Source organism: Lagopus leucura, unplaced genomic scaffold (genome assembly GCF_019238085.1).
Source record: "Lagopus leucura isolate 7727_CA_CO unplaced genomic scaffold, USGS_WTPT01 Super-Scaffold_810, whole genome shotgun sequence".
NCBI lineage: Eukaryota > Metazoa > Chordata > Aves > Galliformes > Phasianidae > Lagopus > Lagopus leucura.
The window spans coordinates 5,704,073-5,724,978 of record NW_024962261.1 but is presented as its reverse complement, the minus strand read 5'-3'; the positions used below and the strand labels follow the sequence as shown (position 1 = coordinate 5,724,978).

Here is a 20,906-nt window from a genome sequence, read left to right as displayed (position 1 = left end):
CCCCCCCCCCCCCCTTATAAAAGTCTCATATAGAAATCCTTAACTTCAGTATCCCTAAAGGAAATATTTGTCCTTAACAGCTTTTCTGCCTTACTTCTTGGACTATCTGTCTTTCACTGTGATTTTTTAAATTTCTTTAATATGTGCTAGTGGAAGGAGAAGTAGAGTTCAAAATGGTGAACAGTTAGGAATTAAGACCCATTCATGCTCCCACCAAAGAGAACCACAAACTTCTGCAAGGAAGGCAGCTGAGTCAGGGCTTGTATACCGATTTTTACCAATAGATTATTTGCAACATTTTCTTAAGAGCTCAAGTCATACCAATACATGTGAGTAGAAGAGACAAGAAAGCCAAATGACAAACTATCAGTATGATTAATTTTGAAAAATTTCACAGGATGAATTCCAGTATCAACAGAGATCTCAGAAAACAGAAAAGCAATAATGACTTACTATTAGTGTAATGTTGTTTGCCTTTGGATCTATTTCTGTTTCACCTTTCACAAGGCTCAGTCTAATAACAAATATCTCCTGAACTTCAATTTCCTCATGAGGATAGATTTGTAGATGAATAGTTCTTGGACCTCCTTCTCCGTCTCCAAAATAAAATGATCCATTCACAGGGTCACCAATGTCACTATTCAAAGGAGATAAAATCTCTTCTGAATTGGGCCCTAAAATGTCCCAGTTAATCTGTGGAAGATATCAGTTTCAGAATAAGAGTGATGCTATGTTACAGTAGGCCTCCAAGAGCGAGAAATGACAGATCGCAATAAGTGAAATAAAGTTCCTTAATCTGGTAAGTAATGATGTTTAAATCTTTGTTGATTATAATGAACCACAAAATATTCACAATGAATTGCATGTAGAAAATTGAATAATCCTTTGGAAAAATAAGCATATCACATTACAAAAGGAAATTGTGAGAGTTAACCACAATGCCAATTTATTAAAATTGATATGTATTAATAATATAAATGAATAGTTAGAAATGAAATAAATTTCCTTAGAGCACCTAATGGGAAAAACACAGGCCAGTTTTTAATTCTGCGCTTGTCCAGATTTTTTTCTGTGAAGCTCCCCAAGTAAATCAGTACTCACTCTGTATGTAATATTTGACCTAAAATGACAAACGCTTATTTAATATTCTGCAATAAAAGTTTTAAATTCCTCAAATGATTTTTTGTACTTCTGCAGCCTGATTAAAAACTAGAATATTTTCAAGATTTCCTATAATTACATTTGCTTTTGAGGAGGCCATATTCTGCACTTTAAACATTGATTTTATTTTGATAGCTTTAATTTTTTTCTGCTTTCTCAAATGACTTCTAGAGGAAAAAAAAAAAAAAAAGTCAAAGACAACTAAAACAATTTTGACATGGGAAAAAGATTTTCCACTATTTGTCAAGACTATGAAAGGCTTGCCTTGGTTCTTACTTATATCTTTCTTTATCACTGGTCTGGAAACCTAGAAAATTCATAATGAACATTTTATTGATTAAAAAAATTGACCAGCTTGAGGAATTAATTCAACTAAATTAAACGAAACCTGTAGTGCATGATACGAGTCATGGTTCTGACAGGATTAGGAGCTAGCTTAAAACATTAGACCATAATAAAAGTTGAAAAAAAGGAGAAATAGAAAGGTTTAACTACATTTTTTGCTATACTGCAACTATACACAACAAAGGCATATAAAAAAGCTGTAATCATCCCATCAGAAGTCAGTCAGAAAGAAGCTTTTGTAGAAAAATGCAGGAGTTTTTTGATCTAGCAACTGGAAAGCAACCAACATCTTCGACAGCCAGAGCCTACCTGTGTGTCTCCTAACAATCTTCCAGTTCTTTCCAGCACCAGAGACAGTGTCATGGGTATATCAGGATTGGGAAGTGTAATTCGACTTTCGTTAAGAAATCTGACAATTCCCAGGGGCGAGTCACTTTTAGCAATGGTGATCTGGCTCACTAAATGGAGTCCAAGGACTGCTCCACCAGTAGCTCCTGTCAGCTGGATTTCAAATTGCTCTGCAAATTCACTGGAAGAAAAAAAAGAAATGAAAAAAAAAAAGAAAAGAGAGAGGGAGAAAGATTATGAGAAATCCCCACCACTATCACCACACACACACACACACACACACACACAGATAACTATAATTCAAAATATACTCAATTCAACTAATTCAATCATGGAGTTCTCTGAATATATGTAGAAGTCAGCTCAGAAGACTTACAACAGAAGATTCCTCCTTTTTACAACAAATGGTGATAAGTGAAATAAAAAGAACGTCCTACTTCCCATTTATGTTAAATACCTAATAAATACCTAATAATTTCGACAATCTAACAAACTGTTTACATTTCACATATCTATGAAACTTCAATAATAGTTTCTCCTTTCCGTTTTAAATTTAGATGCATTTTTCATCACTACAACAATTTCCTTTTTTATTCCAATTTTACATGCAGGTACACTGCTTACACTAAAAAAAAAAACGATTACTGAATAATAATTAAATGATAAATCATCACAAAAACAGATTACCTTTCATCATCATCAATAATAGAGATGTAGATAAAAGTCTGGTTCTGCCCATGATAAAACGTGACTGAGTTGTTATGGATTACATAGTCAACACCATTGGGAAGTGCAGAAATACTTCGAGAAAGAAAATCAGCTGTTACATAGCCGTAAGTTCCACGCTTCCTCACAACAGGAATCATAATTACTCCAGCATCTTCCTCTACTACAAGAATGATTAAGAAAAAATTACCATTGATATTTTATGTCAGATTTTTTTTTAAATGTAAAGAATTAAGTATTTAAGTCCATTTCTTTCTGTACAAAAGAAGCTTCCACAAGCATTACTTTTGAAAACTGAATACTCCACTTCTAACATAATTTTAATGCAAGCAAGAAGTTGTTCCTTGTAGCACAGTAATACTTTCTTCTTCAATCAAGATGGAAGTTTATGTTCTAAAAACTTTGCCTGCTATTTTTCCATTTAGATTTTTAGTCAGTGACAAAAGCTAATGTAAGCATCTTCTACCAAATAAATAATAGGAAAAAAAATGTTATGCTGCTATAACATCATTTGTATGAGTGACTGGTTATTGTTCCTTTAAAAGAAAATTTTACACATTCAGACACTTTATCATATTATATTATGCTCATTTTATCTTCAGCAAATGTAAAAACAAATCTTCAGGATTAGGGAAAGTCAATGTGATAAATGAAGAAAATTTCAGATAGGTTTTAAACACTTAAGCAGAGAGGCTATCATCTTAGGAACAGCTTAAATTCAAAAGAAATACTCAAGAGCAAACTGAAATGGAGCTAGGTATGTTGAGAATTTAGGAGAATAATGACAAGGAAGTCATTTTATTAATTACTTTTATAGTCAATTATTTTAGCTGATATGAAATTTCATATTTTTACTTTCTTCAAGGGAGCAATAAACAGGTTTCAACTGTTATTCAACTGCATATATATTAAGCCAGCTTAGTTACTATTTTTTAATGACAATACATGCATAAGAAATAGCTGAGTGAAACAACTGTTACATTTTCTTACGGTAATTTCCACTTAAAAAACCGAAGTAGTTTCAGTGTCACTGCTGAGTGTCTCAAACTGCAAACGGAATATTCTGGGTAAAAGAGACCTGTTCTTACAATGAAAGACACTGAAACACATAGTAGGCCATTTCTCTCGTTCCCTCACTCTCAAGTTTATTGCCCCATGTACCTAAGTAATACAACCTGAACAATCATGATACAGCGACAGAAAGTATGAAGAAAAATCGCTCAAGAACTTATTTACAGCTGCTTACACACTTTGTATCAAAACTCAGAGCAGATGTTGGAAGTTAACTCAAAAATTTATGTCCAAGTCACAGACTTATCTTCTAACTCACACTGAAAACTTAGAGCAAACTAACCTTGTAGAAAGATGTACTGCGGATCAAATTCTATGATGCCTTCTGCATTGTCACTTTTTGCTATAGTTACTCGCACTGTGGATATATTTCCTATTATAGGAGGTTGATCCAACTGTAGACCATTTTCTTTGATGGTAAAATCAAATCCACTTTCAAGAACACAAAAAAATAAAAATAATAATTAAAAAGTTGTGAAAGTATTAAGATTAATGTCATTTTAATGATTACTACAAACACTTCTATTTTCTGAGAGTAAATACCAAAGACTTTCTTGCCACATTTTCTTAAAACGTTATATGGAAAAAATAATAGTTTACTTCCAGCGATGTTTATCTTTCATTTTTTCTTTCCCATGAAACTCTAGAAAATATTAATGAGGTTATACTCTAAGCAGATTAACTATCTGTTAGCAGTGAAACCCATGCACTATACATGAAAACATGCTTCAAAAAAGCAGCCTTGAAAACTTCAATCAGGAAAATGTTAACTAGTAATTGTCTGTACAGGTCATTCCCATTGCTAATATATTACACAGCTATCATAACGACCTGTGTTTGTATCTCAGTTGGAATCCACAACTTTGATGATCTTTCCTAACACAGTCACTGTAAATACAAACTTTTACTACAACTTCTCACAAGAGATACAAATGAAAAGAGAATGAATTGGAATTGTAAAAAACATAGTTCCACATTAAAGTAATTCCATACAGTGACAAGTTCACATACTCCACATTTGTGTTTTTATTCTACATAATGTAGTGTTACACCTGCTTGAAATGCAGAGCTGCATTCACTGCTTTGCTGTTCCTTTTGGAACACTACTAAACCACATACAGTATTTATAACATAATAGGCATGTCTCAAATAATAATATTTTACTTGTCACAGAATGTATTAACAACCTTGCCAACACCTGTTTCTTAAACATTCAAGAAATGAATGCAATGTTTGGGCTCTTAATCAGAAAAATGTTCATGCTAATATTAAGAAAACTGATTTCCTCATTTCTATCATGATCACTGTTATAGCTGTCTTATCAAGTTTTACATCAGAACAGGCTAGATTTCATGGCTGACTTTATGCAGTTAAGTGAGATATGTTTTTCAGCTTGTTATCAACAAGCTTATTTGCAACAAGATATTCTCTTTACCTTCCTTGGAGTTCCACTTTGGTAATCATCACTGAAAAGTCTTCAGGACCTTCAGGAATGTCATCGTCATGAATTTCAATCAAAATCATTTTACTCTCCTCATCTGGTTCAAATAATAACTCCGTTACTGTGGGAGTGAAATCAATTCCCTCCTCTGCAGTTCCATTTATTATCTGAAACCAAAGATGCACTTTGCCATAGCATCCTCCAGAGCGCACAATAGTGATGTTAACCTAAGGGGAAAAAGCACTTATTAAATAAATAAATATATTAGAAACTCTGTTCTTCTATTACAGTTGCTTTCAAAACTGTTCTAAAGGCATCTTTTCAACAGGTTTAGAGATAACATCTGTTTTTAATAAATACAATCTATATGCAGCCTAGCAGACAGCACTCTTTCTCGGAGTGTCAAAGAAGTCCAAAAGCCATGATAGAGCTTGTGCTATGAGAAACGCAGGAAATCTTTGATTTATTTTTCTTCTGAAGTTAAGCACAAAGATAGCAAAAATACTGAAGTCTTTAAACATTGTACATAGGAATGAAGTTTAATCTAATACCCATCTTTCTTCTTCTGTTGTTTGGAATAATTCTCTTGAAAATGTAAACACTCCATATGGAAGATCACTGGCAGCCATGGTAATATTTGCTGTGTTGCTAGATTCATTTATTAATGCTCCATCACTGATTCCAGTTAGTTGAAACTGATAATAACGCTTCTCCTCAGGATGGTCATCATCTAGAGCCTAGGGAGGATGAACAGTGAAAGCTAAAACTTTCTAAATACTAATAATAAATACTACTAATAATAAATACTTTCTAAATACTAATAAAACTAAATATTATTTCCTGGCAGACAGGTATAATTAGTTTCTAACCAAGATAATATCTAAATAAAAGAAACAACTCAAAGTAGCTACTGATGTAAATTCAGTCTCATACCTGTATTAGAACAACTGCAGCAGACTGTCTGTCTCTCATCGTCAAGGTTCCCGATATCTCAGTAAATTCTGTATGATGAGGAGGTGTTATATTCCAGTATATCAAGACCTCACCAAAAATCCCTGGGCCACGTGTCAGGCTGCAGTTAAGAACACAAATACAGATTTTATTTTTCTACTTTAACAGTTAATGTCCAATCCAGAGAAAAAAAAAAAAAATCCAATCCAGAGAACAACAGTATATCATACTGTTGAGCACAACAGAAATGCTATTAGCACTATTGAAGAAGATTGAGTTATTTCATCAAGGAGAGCACATGTTTGCAATTTTTGGCTCCTGTGCCGTATATTCTGACCTTCTTTAAAAATACACTTCTAAATTTAAAAATAGTTCACATTTTAGAAGAGATAATAATATACAGCAATCAAGAAATGCTTGAAAAATATGGATCTTCATCGCTTCTGAGATTCTCCTTTATTTGGAAAAATGAGATGCACTTACCTAATAAGAGCAGTCCCATTATAATTGCCAGAAGGTTCTCCAATCAGAACATGCTTGAATGAATGATCTATTCCAACCACCCCAGAAGCTCCTTCATCACCCAAAATAATGATGGTGGCCAGACCTAGAACAAAGCTTCTAACATTAAATATTTTTTGAAATGTATAACTGAAAGTTAACTTATGAAGATTTTATGAATTTTAAGCATTGGCTACCTAGAAAAAGCTGTAGAAGCCCCATTGTTTAATCTTCAGAATTTGATAAGATAACGCCCTCAGCAAACTGGTTTAATTGGGAACTGTTCTTTAGCATGGTTTTCCACTAAATTATCACCCTGCATGGTCCCTTACAAACAAAACTAATCGGTGGTTCCTACAGGTTCTGAAGCTGAGCTTGATTGTTGCTTTTCGATAAAGAATTCTTTTTGCACAGTGTTAACTGTTTTGTGTTTCTGCATTTTGTTTGCTTTTTCATGCTGAACACAGCAGTTTATATCAACAATTTAGAATGAAACAAATATGACCTAAAATTCTTACTCATTTCTAGAGTAAACAACTTATGAAAAAAGAATGACATTCCAAAACAATCAAAGAAACCATATCAAAGAACACTGCAAAATTCAATATACATAAGCACCATAGTCTAATATGAACAGGCTTAGTAGAATTCTCATATGAACTGTCTAAAAATTAGAATGTAGTTAAATAATTATTTACCATTTACAGGGGATATCTCTGCATCACCAGAAGAGACTAGCTGAATGGTAAATGTTTCATTCCCTTCCAGGATACCATCTTCTACAGCACGTATAACAATAAACTTCTGGGATTCAGTCTGGATCATGTAAAGACCAGAAGATATATATATATATATATATATTTATGTATATATGAAGTGAAACTAAAAAAAAAATACAGTATTATACTGTGCAGAAAACTACTTGTCATCAACAACCCATATTAAGTATGCATATGCTTGGTATATTTGAACCTTTTTCAAAAAAATAAATTTCTGGTTTACCTAAAATGTTTACTCACAGGTTAATGAACAGTAAAAACATAAACATTATCTTCTATCCAAGAAATATTCTCAATATTTTGCAATACTCTGCAGAGGCTGAACATTGTTCATGCTTCTCATTTCTTCAAATTTATTTTTTGATTGTATGATAATGGAACAGAATTGTTCTGTAATCATTACTCACATGCAGTATATTGCTGTTCCTCTTTCTTAACAGTAAAAACAACTCATATTTGAGAAGCCTGTTTCCCTGCTGATAACATTATATTGCTTTAAAAGGAGCATTAACAGTTTTCCTCATTGGTTCAAACTAGCCTTTTGGTAGTGTAATCTCTAGCTCAATAAACATCAAACAAGAACCATGCTAACAAATCCATGAAGAAAAAGTCTGTAGACTTAAAAATAGTAAATCATTTATTGTTGTATCAGAAATACCTCATTAAAGTGAAGGGTACCATTCAGAGGGGTCAAGTCACGTTCAGCAGCCTCCTCAAGAATCCATATCACTGTAACTGCTCCCTGTCCACCAGGACTTCGACTTACAGTGAGCAGTGCAATTGCTGCAGAGTCATCAGGTGTCTGAGGTTCTTTCACTGTTACCTGAAGAAAAAAAAAAGAGGAGGAAGAAAAGCTTTTATCAGTTGTACTCATACTGACTTGGAAAAAAAGAAAGAAAGAAAGAAAAATATAAAAAAAGCATTATTAACAACAAACGAAGGAAAAGAATGAAAATCAGCAAGAAGGTAACAGGCAAAGAAATGTGCTGAATTCTGCTAGCAAATATGAGTCACTCAAGCTACTTTCATAGGGTCTGTAAATCAAAACAATCACAGACAGTGAGTCACAAGTAGTCACCAGTAAAATGGACAGCAGAAGAATCATTCACTGTCAATCAGTAAGATGAGAAATGTTTTGTAATTTCTTTCCAAACTTTAGTTTCAGTAATGAATATTACTAAAAATCCATTTTAACATTCAGCAAAACACTAAAAATCCTTCCTTGGACATCCTGGATTATTAGTGCACAGAATCAAAATGCACTGATACAGAAGTCCAAGTCTATGCTGCAGTGCTGTCATTGCCATAATCATCAAACATAGTTTATAAAGACAAGCACTAATACGCCTTTCATAGAATCACAGAACGGTTTGGGTTGAAAGGGACCTTCAAAATCACCTTCAAGATCTAGTTCCAGCCCCTCTGCTATAGGCGGAGACACCTCCCACTAGACCAGATTGACTCAAAGCCCTGTAAAACCCTCTAAGGAGGGCGCATTTACAGCCTCATCGGGCAACCTGTTCCAGTGTCTCACCACCCTCACAGTAAAGAATTTCTTCCTAATATCTAGCCTAAATCTACCCTAGTTTATAATCATTTCTCCTTGCCGCATCTCTATATGTACTGATAAGAAGTCACCTCCCAGCTTTCCTGTAAGCCCCCTTCAGGTACTTGAAGGTCACTATAAAGTCCCCCAAGAGCCTTCTCTTCTCTAGGCTTAAGAGCTCCACATCTCTCAGCTGTTCTCACAAGGGAGGTGTTCCAATTCTCTGATCATTTTCATGGTCCTCCTCTGGACCTACTCCATATCCTTCTTGTGTTGCAGGTCCCCGAACTGGATGCAGTACTCCAGGTGGGGTATCATGAGAGCAGAGCAGAGGGGCAGAATCACCTCCCTTGATCTGCTGCTGGTCACGCTTCTCGTCATGCAACTCATTTTCAGTGAAAGAACTGTATTACAGTGCAATGAAGGGTTATCAAAATCAGCTATGTGCTAGTGACACAAATCAATAATCCTGCCTTTGCAGAAAATAGTACAGTCCAAATCAAATCAAACTCACGTTCTTTTCTTCAAAACCAAATACTCCAACAGGGGAATCATTGGGTGGAATAGCAACAGTTACTAGTGTTTCATCTCCAAGTCTTGCACCACCCGTTACCCTCACTAAAGCAATTTTGAAGATCTCAAGGAATTCAACTTCACTGTCATCTATGATTGTAATTTCTATTTCTCCTGTAGCCTGAAAGAAAAATAGAAAAAAAAAAAAAACAAAGCAAAACAAACTAAACTTCATTTCTAATACTCTATATGAATTTTTTGAAAAATGTTAAATGTAAAATAAACAAATTTTGTATAATTACAGATAAGCATACATTGTTGATTGTGCTCATTTCTTATTATGCCTATATATTTTAATATACAGACAGACATCATTGCCATTCAGCCTCAATTCTGCTCAAAAAATATACTTTCTTATTGCCAAACACCAATTCTCTTGACATAAAAAATCTTTTATATACACAAAGTATTTTCAGAGACAGTATTAAATTTAAAACTAAAGAAACATACAGCAGTATTCTGAAAGTTTGCAGAGAAGACAGGTTATATTGCAGATTTAGGCTAAAGGCCTTTATCATAAAAAATTGTGGTTTCACTTAAAGGTACCAAAGACACGTATTCCTATCTGGTCAATATTTTAACCAAATACATTACAAATACAAATACATTGTGCTTTTCCATGTTAAAGCACTGAAGTCAGGAGAATCATTCATATTCTGAGGCCATGAATAAAATTATTTTAATGAATGGATGAAAATTCCATTGGTAGAAAATGTGAGATGCTCTTAAATTAAAAACCAGAGATGCACTTTAAGCAAGTGCCCACCTGCCCATCTGCAAATGTAAGGTTTCCAGATGATGGTGTAAAATCTTCAAAACCAGCAGTTAAAGGAATGGCTTCCCAATACAGAACTGCTGACCCAAATCTCCCAGCCTGTCGAACAACTGGAAGTTTCAGTGTATTATGTGGTGGTGGTACCTCATAACCAACAACAGTTCCAGTTTTATCCTGAAAATTCAACAATAACAACAAAAAAAAACTAGTGAGTATCACAACTGCTATTTATTGACTGACTTTTGGATAAGAATAAATATGGAAATCACAATCACGTGTAACCTGGTCTGAGTTTAGCACTGATCTTGCATAGCAGAAGTACCAATTAGATGACATCCTGGAGTTCCTCTCAGAAAATTATGAGACTCTCATTTTAGCACTTTCAGCTTCCTAATAAGTTTCACACATTAATTATGAAGAAAATTCCAAGACTGAACTGCTTGTCTGACATCTGACCTATCCATCCAGAACAATTTACTGACATAAACCCTATTAGAATTATATCAAAAGTGGTCCAAAATCACAGACTCTCCTGCTGGAATGTGGCTTCAAATATTTTTCATTCAAATTCACTTACCTTTGTAACACTAAAACTAAATACTCCTCTTGCATCATCATTTTCTTCAATTGTTATTGCAGCTATTTCTAAACCAATCCTCTTCACACTTGGCTGACCTCTAGTGAGAGAATCAATCAGCTTCACATCAGTAATATTGATTATAAATCCTTCCTGTAATTCTGGAACATTGTCCTGCAAAAATATTTTTAAGTGTCACTTTTTTTTTTTCCACTACAAAGTACTATGATTAAATTATAACTATAAATTTTATAACTTTATACCTTTACAAGCTTTCTAAGTTTGATAAAATTAGAGTACATGCATAAAGATGACTACTTCTGGGATGCTGTCCGAGAATTTGGGATCACATAACCAATTCCTTACTTCACATCATGTGAAAGGTAGAAGAGAATATCTTTGCTAAATTTTAGAAGCTGAAGTTGATAGCCAGATTCCAAACCTGCTGAAACAATAGCAGGAATTGCTAGCTGATACTTCTTTCTCCTACCTATAAAACAAGTTGGTCAGATTTCATAAAATGAACCAGTACATATAAAACAATATCTCCATGCTGAATGTATTTAAATAATTCATCTACTTTTAATGAAAAATTAATATTTTTCAAACTACAGACCAAATCTGTTAATAAGCATGTAAGTTAAAATAAATTCTCCACAAAACAACAGGCACCTAAGACATTTATATTTTTCTCCTTTTTAATAATATTAACTTGGGCAGTAGGACAAAGCAAACTACTTAGTTCCTTCCCAGTTACCAGTATACAAATTCTTTTGAAATAGATGACTGCAATTGCTAGTAATTTACCGCTGTCTAATGATGCAAGAATCCTACCTTCACCTCTTCTAGAACACTAAGTCCTTTTCTTAAAATAGAAACAGTAATAATGTTCATTTCTTTAAATTAAATTATTGGCTGAAATTGTTAAGGTTACTCACAGGTAAAATAGTGATCATGACAGAAGTTACTGTTGCATTCTCCATCATAATAATTGTCTTCTTTTCTATTATATAATCCTCATTCTCTGTTGCTTGGTTGGAGAGAGGAAGGTCCAAATTAGGTTTGGTACTCAACTGAACTGCAATCTCTCCAACAAATCCTTGCTCACGAACAATTTGCAAAGTAACCGTAGTTGAATTCATTTGTCCTATAAAAAGGAGGGGAAAAAGAATGTAGAATGTGATTGTTTTATACCCTTGCTCTGCTTGATTTCCAGCTTGCCTATTTATACTGGAGCTCCTTACTAGAGACCACTTAGCTCAGCTTAGGAACAGAACCATACTTGGCTCATGCAAATGAACAGACACAGATGGTGTAAACACAAAATAGTTTGTAAGCCAGGAAAGTATTTTAAAACAGTATCTAGAAGAATAAAGAAAAACTGAATATTTACAGTTTTAAATGCTTGCTATACAAACTTTTATTTCAGTATTGCTATTCTTACTCATTTTTCCTTCAAAACTCCAATCTCCCTATTTTTGCCTGGTCTTTACCTGCCTAGGAGATCACCATTAATTCTAATAGCAAAAAGCTTCACTGTAGCTAGTCACTCTGGTTGTACATTTTAGAAAAAGCCATTTTAACTCTCTGTAACACAGATTCTGAAGAAAATTACATGTACTTACATTTCTAAGGGTAGAATATCTTTTTAGTGAAAGTAGATTTACATTTTTTTCCAGTGAACTAAGCACAACATCTAGCTAAAAGTTAACAGTTAACTTGAAGAGATAAAAATCAACAGGCTTTATACTTCAAAATAGTTTCATCAAACTAATTATTTCTATCAATTACCTATGGTACTAATTAGCTACTATTTCACAATAGTTCATTTTCTATTAGCAAGCAAAAAAATCCCTTCAATGCTAATTGGCCTTAAAATAAAACAGGCAAAGAGGTTTTAGCTGCACTAATATTCTGATGGAAAATGCGGAAAATGTACATCTCATAAAAAATAATTTTTTCTACAGACAGGATATTATATTGCCAGGAAAATTTAAATTGGGCTTTTGAAGTATTAATAGCTTATCTTTCCATTCTCCCAGCCAGCTGTTGGAAAAGCACCAACAGCTTGCAGAGAGTGCTGGAGGAATCAGCTGCCTGCATTCCTGGGCCTGTAAAGAGACTAAGAGCTCAAGCACCATTGTAATTCTCCTCGGGCAAACCATGCGTTCAGTCCTTTAAAGTCTTATATCATCCAATCAAATGAGTCCGTAAGCAGAAAACTTCAATTTTCTTGAAATGTAATTCACACTTGTTCTACTTCCTTCTGTCTTCCCCTGTCTATTTTTGACTTATTTCCTGAGGAAGGAGTTTTTCTGTAAATTATTTTAATCAGATTACAAACCTAATCAAATAGGCAAATTTGCTTTTTACATAAACAGAAGGATCTTAAGTGCTGGTGAAATACGACACAGGATGCCAAGGTTTTGATAGGTTAGCCCCTACAAAATGACTAGATAATGTTGATATGCACAATGTGACACACAACATGCAGTGAAATTGCATAGTCAGATATTCTTAAAGATATTTCTACTACATAATTTGTGTATTAAAATACTGCTCTTTAAGAAAAACACATAATCAATGTTATCTTGAAAAAGTTACCTTAAAAATATACATATATGTTTTACAACAATCAAGAGAAACAGACCTACCTTCAGGCTCTGTGACTTTAACAAAGAGAGAGTTTGTATGCCAGCCAATCACACCATGTGGGGAATCACTAGGTAAAATGGTAAGTATTGCTCTTGATTTTTTGGGATCAATGATAGCTCCTCTCGTAGTATCTTGAACACCCACAGTGGTAACACGAGTGAGAGTGATAGCCACAGTCTCTGAAAGCTCTGCAGCACTGTCTGCAAGAACTGTCATTGTGATCACGGACAGTGCCTGACCTTCTGAAAATGTAATCTAAAATGTTTTAGAGTGAGGGAAAAGAAAAAAGACAAACATCTTCTCAGTGCTGCCATACCAAATATTTTATTCTGCGTAACTATCAACAATAGCAAAAACAAAACAAAAAGAAAGCATACGAAAACTCATTTTAAGAAAAAGGCACTGTGGCAAAGCAGCGTGAAACCTAAGTCCCAAATCTAGAAATGAATTCTCAGTTAGAAGCATAATAACCAAAGACTAAACCACAAGGATGAGAATGAGTTTGGTATAATCAAGCATACTACAACTATCTTAATTAGTGATACTGCGCCTCAAGACGAGGCAAAACTGGTCAGTTATTTGAAAGTGATCATACATGCTTATTAGCAGAGAATTGTAGAAAGGCAGAGGTTAGAAAGGAGATCAACTAGTCCAAACTTCCCTGCTAAGAATAGGTTCAACTAGAGCAGGTTGCTCAGTCTATGTTCAGCCTGGCTTTGAATACGTCCAAGGACTGACTTCACAAATTCTCCTGGAAAATTGTGCCAGTGTTTCTCCACCCATACAATAATGGTGTCTTTCCTTAAGATTCTTAGAATCATACAATAACAGAATATCTTGAGGGAATCATGGGGGTCATCAAATTCAAATACCGATGCCAAATTTCATGTGCTCAAATGGCATTTTTTGTATTGTATCTATGGCAGACACAATATAAAAGTATTTCCCTGTCTTCTTTATTCCTCTCCCAGGTATTATAGATGATAATAAGGTCCCCCTTGAGCTTCTTCCTATATCCAAGATGCTCCAATCTCTTAATGACATTTAGGGATCTTCTTTAGACTTTCTGATTCTCTCACACTAGAGGACCCAGAGCTGTACTCAGCAATATACATGTTTCTCACCAGTGCTGACTAGAGGAACAGGATTATCTCCTTTGACCTCCTGGCAATGCTATGCCTAAAGCAGACTATTGCAGAAGCACATGTTGCTGGCTCACATTCAACTTGTCCTTCATTACATGCTTTTCAAATGATGCAAAATTAACTTTCTCCACTGAGGCTTCTTGCATAATACACTTAAGTTTGATGCTTTCTCTAACATTACAAGGAGAGGAAGAATCAGTTAACTGCTGATAACTCAGCATTCTTCCTTTCATAATGTGCCAGGTCCAGTTGGGGTGGAGCTCTCTTTCCTCACAGAAGGTGATTAAGCGTTGTACTTTGCATTTGTGGCTAGAAAGTGCCAATAGATCAATTTTTTCAGTTACTGGGGAACAGTGCTCGCACAGCATCAAGGCTGTCTCTTCAGCTGATTACCTCAAAGGCCCATAGAAACAGGCAAGAGGCTGAGTGTTTTGAGCTTACATAGCAAGTTTCTGACAGCGGGGCCCTCAGGAAGCCTCTGTCAGCAGAGCCCAGCAGTGCTCCATGTCATAGCAGAGCAGCTCCAGCTACTCCAACAGGGACCCACTGCTACCAGAGGTGAGCCGTGAGCTACACCAGGTGTGCTCTCAGAGAGCAGATATAAGAGCAGGAAACGCTGCTTTGCAACAGCAACTGAGAGAGAGAAGTGAAAAATTATAGAGAAACTTTACGTATTATACTGCCTTTACCTCAGTCAACAAGTTTTTCTGACTTTTATTCTATGCCTATCTTGTTGAGAAGGGCAGAGTAAGAGAACAACAGAGTGGGGGGCCTGGCAGACAGCCAAGGTCAACCCAGGATTTATAACTATATCAAAAGTATGATGAATGTGTAATATGTACCAGCGTCATTACTAACTGAAAGAATGCTAAGTCAGTAGTTTTGTTAATCAACGTTTCCCTTCTGTCTTCTATTTAAAATGACTGACAAATTTTTTTTTCTTTTTCTTCTTAAATTCACAAGGCCAACCACTTCACCTGGTCTTTCTCAGAAACAAAGACATATATACATATAAGTATACACGTATCCTAAGTCCTTATAGGATTGAGAAACAATTAGGCTACACCTATATTGTAGATTAAGCAGAACTTTACAGTGAATTATGTTACACTAATACTTTCATTTGTTTCTTCCTATCTGCAAAAGTCTGCAGGAAAGCCATGCAGCATCCTCTTTTTATTCATTCCAATCGAGAATGCTGAGGGAATATTTCAATAATTTTGGTATGATTTTATATTTTTTTAGCACTGTTTGTTTCCCCATCTTGATTTCTCTCAAAATCTTTTTAGCATACTTCATATGCTGCGCTTCATGATTTCTAGAAGTAAAGCTTCTTTCTAAAATCTTTTGGCCCTTCTTACCATAGCTGTGACTTATATCCGAGCTCCACAAACTCACACATCTCAGGGTTTTGTGTCTTTAATAAATGGCCCCTAGGTGGAGGCACTTGACCTAAAGAATCATGCATCCATGGGTCATAAAGCATACAAAGCTCCAGTCAGCAGAAAACATTCAATTTTAATATGGTTGGAAATCTGAACAGTTTTAGAAATAAGCTAAACTGGGACTTCTGATATTCTCCTAGGACACTGAAGTTCTCAAGTGTATTGGTATCACCAGGAGTAAGAACAAACACTCCTAGATTCCTACCTATGCAATAATTTGGTAGAGTAGCTGTATCTCACAACAGGAAGAATGGAAAATGGGAACAGGATACTACAGATAAACATTTCTACTGCCTGGACTAATTGCCATTTCTGGTTCTGAAGAGTCATGTTGTGGTATTATTATGCGGCAGCCAAAAACGAGAACTGCTAACATCACAGGCAAGGACCAGGAAGCCAAAATTAACAGAACAGGGCAGCCTTACAACTACTGCAAATACTACTTCTTTACTATTGGTCCACACCAATTTTCTGAGGTAATACAGTCAGTGCTTCCTTAGTATCAGTGACGTACATACCATTCCTGAAGCTGGAAATACATCACTTATGCTCCCATTGGCTATCCATTCTACTGTAACTCGTCCATATGTTCCTACTAAACGTTCAACATTCAAAGTGATTAAACTGTCCTGTTCCATTTCTTCAACCTGCTTAAATAAAGAATTCTGGGAAACACAAAATAACAAAACCACAAAGTTATTTTCTTATAAAGAAAAGTTTACTTAGACATCTTGGTATTTAAACAGGGCAATGACATCAAGTATCAATAAACTTGTCTATCATTAAGTAAACAAATACTTATTAATTGATTAAACTTATATGAACTATTGAGGTAGGTTTCACAGATATTAGAATTTGACGTGTCAGACTTCTTTAAAATGTCAAGCAAAAAAGACAAGTACATTTATTTTCTTAATATAGTATTTTATGTTCAAACTGTATGAGGTAACAAAACAAGCGGAAATATAATAGAGATTTATATTTAATGTAATGATTTTCGTGTTATTTGTCCACCTCACACAAGTCCAGATGCAGAGCTTCATTTCGGTGATAACTCTTTGCTTTTTCACATCTTCAGTACGTGTTTAGTTATCCCTGTCTGGTTGTCCTCTAAGTGTTTGCTGATTTAAGAACAACCTCTCCAAATACTCCCTTCCACCTAACATTTTCTCCAAAGAATTCATTTTGTTCTGGTAGGCTGACTCACCTTATTACATAACCCAATTAATGGATTTTTCAGGGGAAAAGACTGAGAAAGGCAGTTTCTTTCCTTTCTTGGCTCAAAGCTCTCTTTGTGTTCCTTTTTGGTGATAAGACTCTAACTGATAACTGTAAATTATCTAAGGTGGTGAGTGGTGGGCGTCACCATGCCTCAGCCCTTCTACTCATGAAGATAAGCAGAAGTGGGACAAAGAAACATTTTCAGGCGTGCAGCTTAAAGGAGCTGACCACTGCAAAAAGCAGAAAAGCTTGTGCATGGCAACGAAGGCACCGCTCCCTGCTGGCTTATCTGTTTGGCCAGGTGTGTCACACTAACAGAGAGAAAAGAAAAAAGGAAAAAAACACCTGAGAAGCAAGGGGATAAAACACCCCCTGCTAAACTGAGAGACTGTGGAGAAGAGCTCCAAAAGAAAAGAAACACCTGATGGAGGAATCCCCTAAGAGAAAAAAAACCTCTATGAAAGAACTCCCCCAGGGCCTGCTTGCTATGAAGCTTCCTGGCTTTCTCCCATCCCCTGTGGTGATTGGACGAGTTCCTGAGATCAACAGAAAAACTAGAAGCAACACTGAAAACCTCAGTGGTGACTACCTCTCTTTCACTTTCTACAAAGACTCCTTGCTTCTACTTTCTATCTCTTTTTTATCACCTGTCTTCCCTTCCCCATCTCCCTGAGCAACTAGGATTTGTAATAAACTGGTTGGGCAAACATTTGACCCGCAGTGTCTTAATCTCATAATCAGACAAACACGTATAAGAGGACCTCCTCTCCCTCCTATAATTGAAGCGAGACAAAGGCTCTTCAGGTTTGTTTACTGAATTCACTTGCATAATAAATAAGCAGCAACTAGATGCAATCAAATACGACATCTAAAAATTGGATTTTTAATTTGTTGCAAAACCAAGTTAATAAACTAACATGCTAATCTCATGTAAGGGGATTAAAAAAATCTCAGAATAGGGACTGTGAAATTTATGTCCTATCACCCAGTGTTCTACATAATCATATAGTAATGCTAAATAGGTGTTACACATCTATTACTAGATGACATTAGAAAAAAAATCTAGAAAAACATTCTGAATTTTACAGTTCCAGTATGTGTTCAATTAGTCAGGAATTATATATATGATTTATCTTAGAATTTTTACCTGAGCAAATGCTATGACTCCATAGGCATTGTCATTTGAAGGAATAATAATGTTAACAAAACCATGAGAACCGATCTCTGCACCTCCTTTAGGATTTTTCAGCCACACTCTGAAGCATTCTTCCTCTTCCGGGATAACATCATCAAGGATATTGATAGCTATCACAACTTCCATGTCCCCAGGATCAAATATCAATTCACCTGAACTGGCACAGAAACATGTGCATATAACAATTATAAATTTAGGATAGCTGATTAGTGATCTCTCAAAGCACTGCTGTAAATTTACTGAACATTTTAGAGATGTAATTATTGTTTACATTACTCTGGAAGTAATCTGGGTTAGAAGGGTATTTTCCTTAAAAGAATAACAAGAGATCATAAAGTAACTGAAAATAATTATGAATGCAATTTCATTTATCCTAAGTAGAAACTTGAAAAGAAAGAAGTCATGACTGGACAAGTCATGACTTGTGTTTTAAAAGCAAATATGAAGCTGAACTCAGGTTATTTTAAACAGTGAAAAATTCTCTTTAGCCTTAATAAAATAAGCTCATCACACATAGAAACTTGTAACACTGTACTGTAACTAAATCAATACCAGGGAAAAGGAAATACAGGAGCAGTGAGACAAGCTATATAAAACAAAAAAAACTTACCTGGGTATAAAATCCGACTGGTTGGAAACAGTGGTCAGTTCATAAATCTGGGAGTTGGATTCTATAGACAAAACAATCAAGCTTTTGCTGGAGTTCAAAGAACTTGCAATAACTGATGTGATATGATCCGCATATGGGGCCTCTAGCATTATAGAGAACGAGTTTGCTTCCGAGTTCCAAGAATACAGTGCTGTTATATCCTTACCTGCTAGCAGGATATGAACTACATGGAGCAAAGAAGATAAAGAAATAATACATTTTTAGTGTTAGATATATTTAAAATGTTTTAATATCAGAGATGTTCTTTGTAGATCACTGTTGATGCTAACTTTTATGGTCTGATAAATAAATACCACAAAAAAAGAGCATTATCTACTTCTACAGTACCAGCATTATAAACTAGAATTTGCAGAAATATTTTCATTGAAGTCTTACCTAAACCTGAAGGGGGCATGAAGACATGGATGTTTCTGACATCATGCACTGGAAGAGACTGAAAGTGTCTAAAAGTAGACTGCCCTGTCTCCCAGATAAAAATTTCAGAAAAATTTCCAGATTCTACAAAGAATCAAAATAACAAAGATCACATTATTTGCCACCTTTTAGATAAGTCACACACTAGTGTCCCTTCAAAAGTCAGTGTTTGGTAGCTTTTTAATATGAAGCGAGACAGATTATTTTTTCCTTTTTATTTGGTGCATAACTCCATAGTATCAGTGATGCCCATGTGATAATTTATCCACTGACATCATTTAATGGCTTTAGTGCAAGCAATGACATGTATGAACACTAAATGAACGCTAAAGTTGAAATGTGGCAACTGGCAATTGCAAAGAAAAGTGTGAACTGCAACATAAACACCCAAGTAGCTTCAGGGACAAAATATCACCTAAAATACCACACGCATAATAAAAGACGTATTTTCTTTGTTAAAAAGCTCAGCAAAGCTTAGAATGAGTGTGATCAGCAGGTAGATGATTATTGTTATTCCCAGTGTTGTTGAGAAAACATTTGTTTTGTAAGTATTTGAAAACAAACACAGTGCTTTTATTTTCAGAGAGAAAAAGCAGAGATTACTGCGATAAAATATTTATTAGGGTTAAATTCTTATTGAGGACTGTCACCCTCTCCAGTAATAATTCAATCCCTATCTGAAGTCCTTTACCACAAATGCCTCTGCTACTGAACAAACTCTCATACACTCCGCAAACTCTTTTGTTGTTTTCTGCTGAATACCTTTTGCAGTAATTAAATAGATATCAGATCCAGAAATCCAGGACTCCATATGTTTTACTTCTTTTTCTGGTACTTCATGAAGCCTCCTAAACTCATTATTCAACCACTGGTACAAGAGCATGTTTTGGCTGGTATTTGATAAAGAAACTAACATATACATAAAGCCTCCCCTAGGAAACAAGTCTATGTTCAGAACTCCTTGAAGTGGAAGTTGATGATGCAGAAGAAACGTGTTATTATTCCACTGGAAAATCTGTGGAAATATGAAAATTTTTCTTTATATATTCTTGATTAGCACTGAAAGAAAAGAAAGTAAACGACATGCCGAAAAAATTGCAAAGATTTACTGTGAACTAAATTCCTAGTTTCTAAGGTGGACCACATATTAAGACAAATCCACTGGTAAGCAACTGCTAACTCCCTTACTGCAGCTGTGCCTGTTCCCTAGAAAATAGGTTTGTGTTCATAACATATTTTTGTCCTTTCTATGCTAAATTTTAAAAATGAAATAATACTAGCAGTAAAAACAAACCAGATGTAAATTGTCTGCTCATGATGAGTATTCATACATACAAACATGCCTAAGAACAAACTTACCAATTTAT

The 20,906-nt window shown here is 35.0% G+C and overlaps 1 protein-coding gene across 1 annotated transcript in view; it reads right to left on the bottom strand.

Moving 5' to 3' along the window:
- The window catches only part of ADGRV1 (adhesion G protein-coupled receptor V1), a 253,152-nt gene that overhangs the window by 153,395 nt on the left and 78,851 nt on the right, over positions 1 to 20,906 (bottom strand). The window contains exons 50-69 of the mRNA XM_042866113.1: positions 20,302 to 20,554; positions 19,501 to 19,623; positions 19,066 to 19,288; positions 18,408 to 18,612; positions 16,558 to 16,704; positions 13,449 to 13,704; positions 11,733 to 11,941; positions 10,795 to 10,968; positions 10,209 to 10,391; positions 9,384 to 9,563; positions 7,982 to 8,146; positions 7,243 to 7,360; positions 6,527 to 6,650; positions 6,026 to 6,164; positions 5,644 to 5,829; positions 5,087 to 5,319; positions 3,935 to 4,083; positions 2,542 to 2,743; positions 1,816 to 2,035; positions 454 to 693 (exon numbers count right to left, since the gene is read on the bottom strand). Of these exons, the coding sequence (XP_042722047.1) occupies positions 454 to 693; positions 1,816 to 2,035; positions 2,542 to 2,743; positions 3,935 to 4,083; positions 5,087 to 5,319; positions 5,644 to 5,829; positions 6,026 to 6,164; positions 6,527 to 6,650; positions 7,243 to 7,360; positions 7,982 to 8,146; positions 9,384 to 9,563; positions 10,209 to 10,391; positions 10,795 to 10,968; positions 11,733 to 11,941; positions 13,449 to 13,704; positions 16,558 to 16,704; positions 18,408 to 18,612; positions 19,066 to 19,288; positions 19,501 to 19,623; positions 20,302 to 20,554 (3,729 nt within the window). The remainder of the gene's footprint in view (positions 1 to 453; positions 694 to 1,815; positions 2,036 to 2,541; positions 2,744 to 3,934; positions 4,084 to 5,086; positions 5,320 to 5,643; positions 5,830 to 6,025; positions 6,165 to 6,526; positions 6,651 to 7,242; positions 7,361 to 7,981; positions 8,147 to 9,383; positions 9,564 to 10,208; positions 10,392 to 10,794; positions 10,969 to 11,732; positions 11,942 to 13,448; positions 13,705 to 16,557; positions 16,705 to 18,407; positions 18,613 to 19,065; positions 19,289 to 19,500; positions 19,624 to 20,301; positions 20,555 to 20,906) is intronic.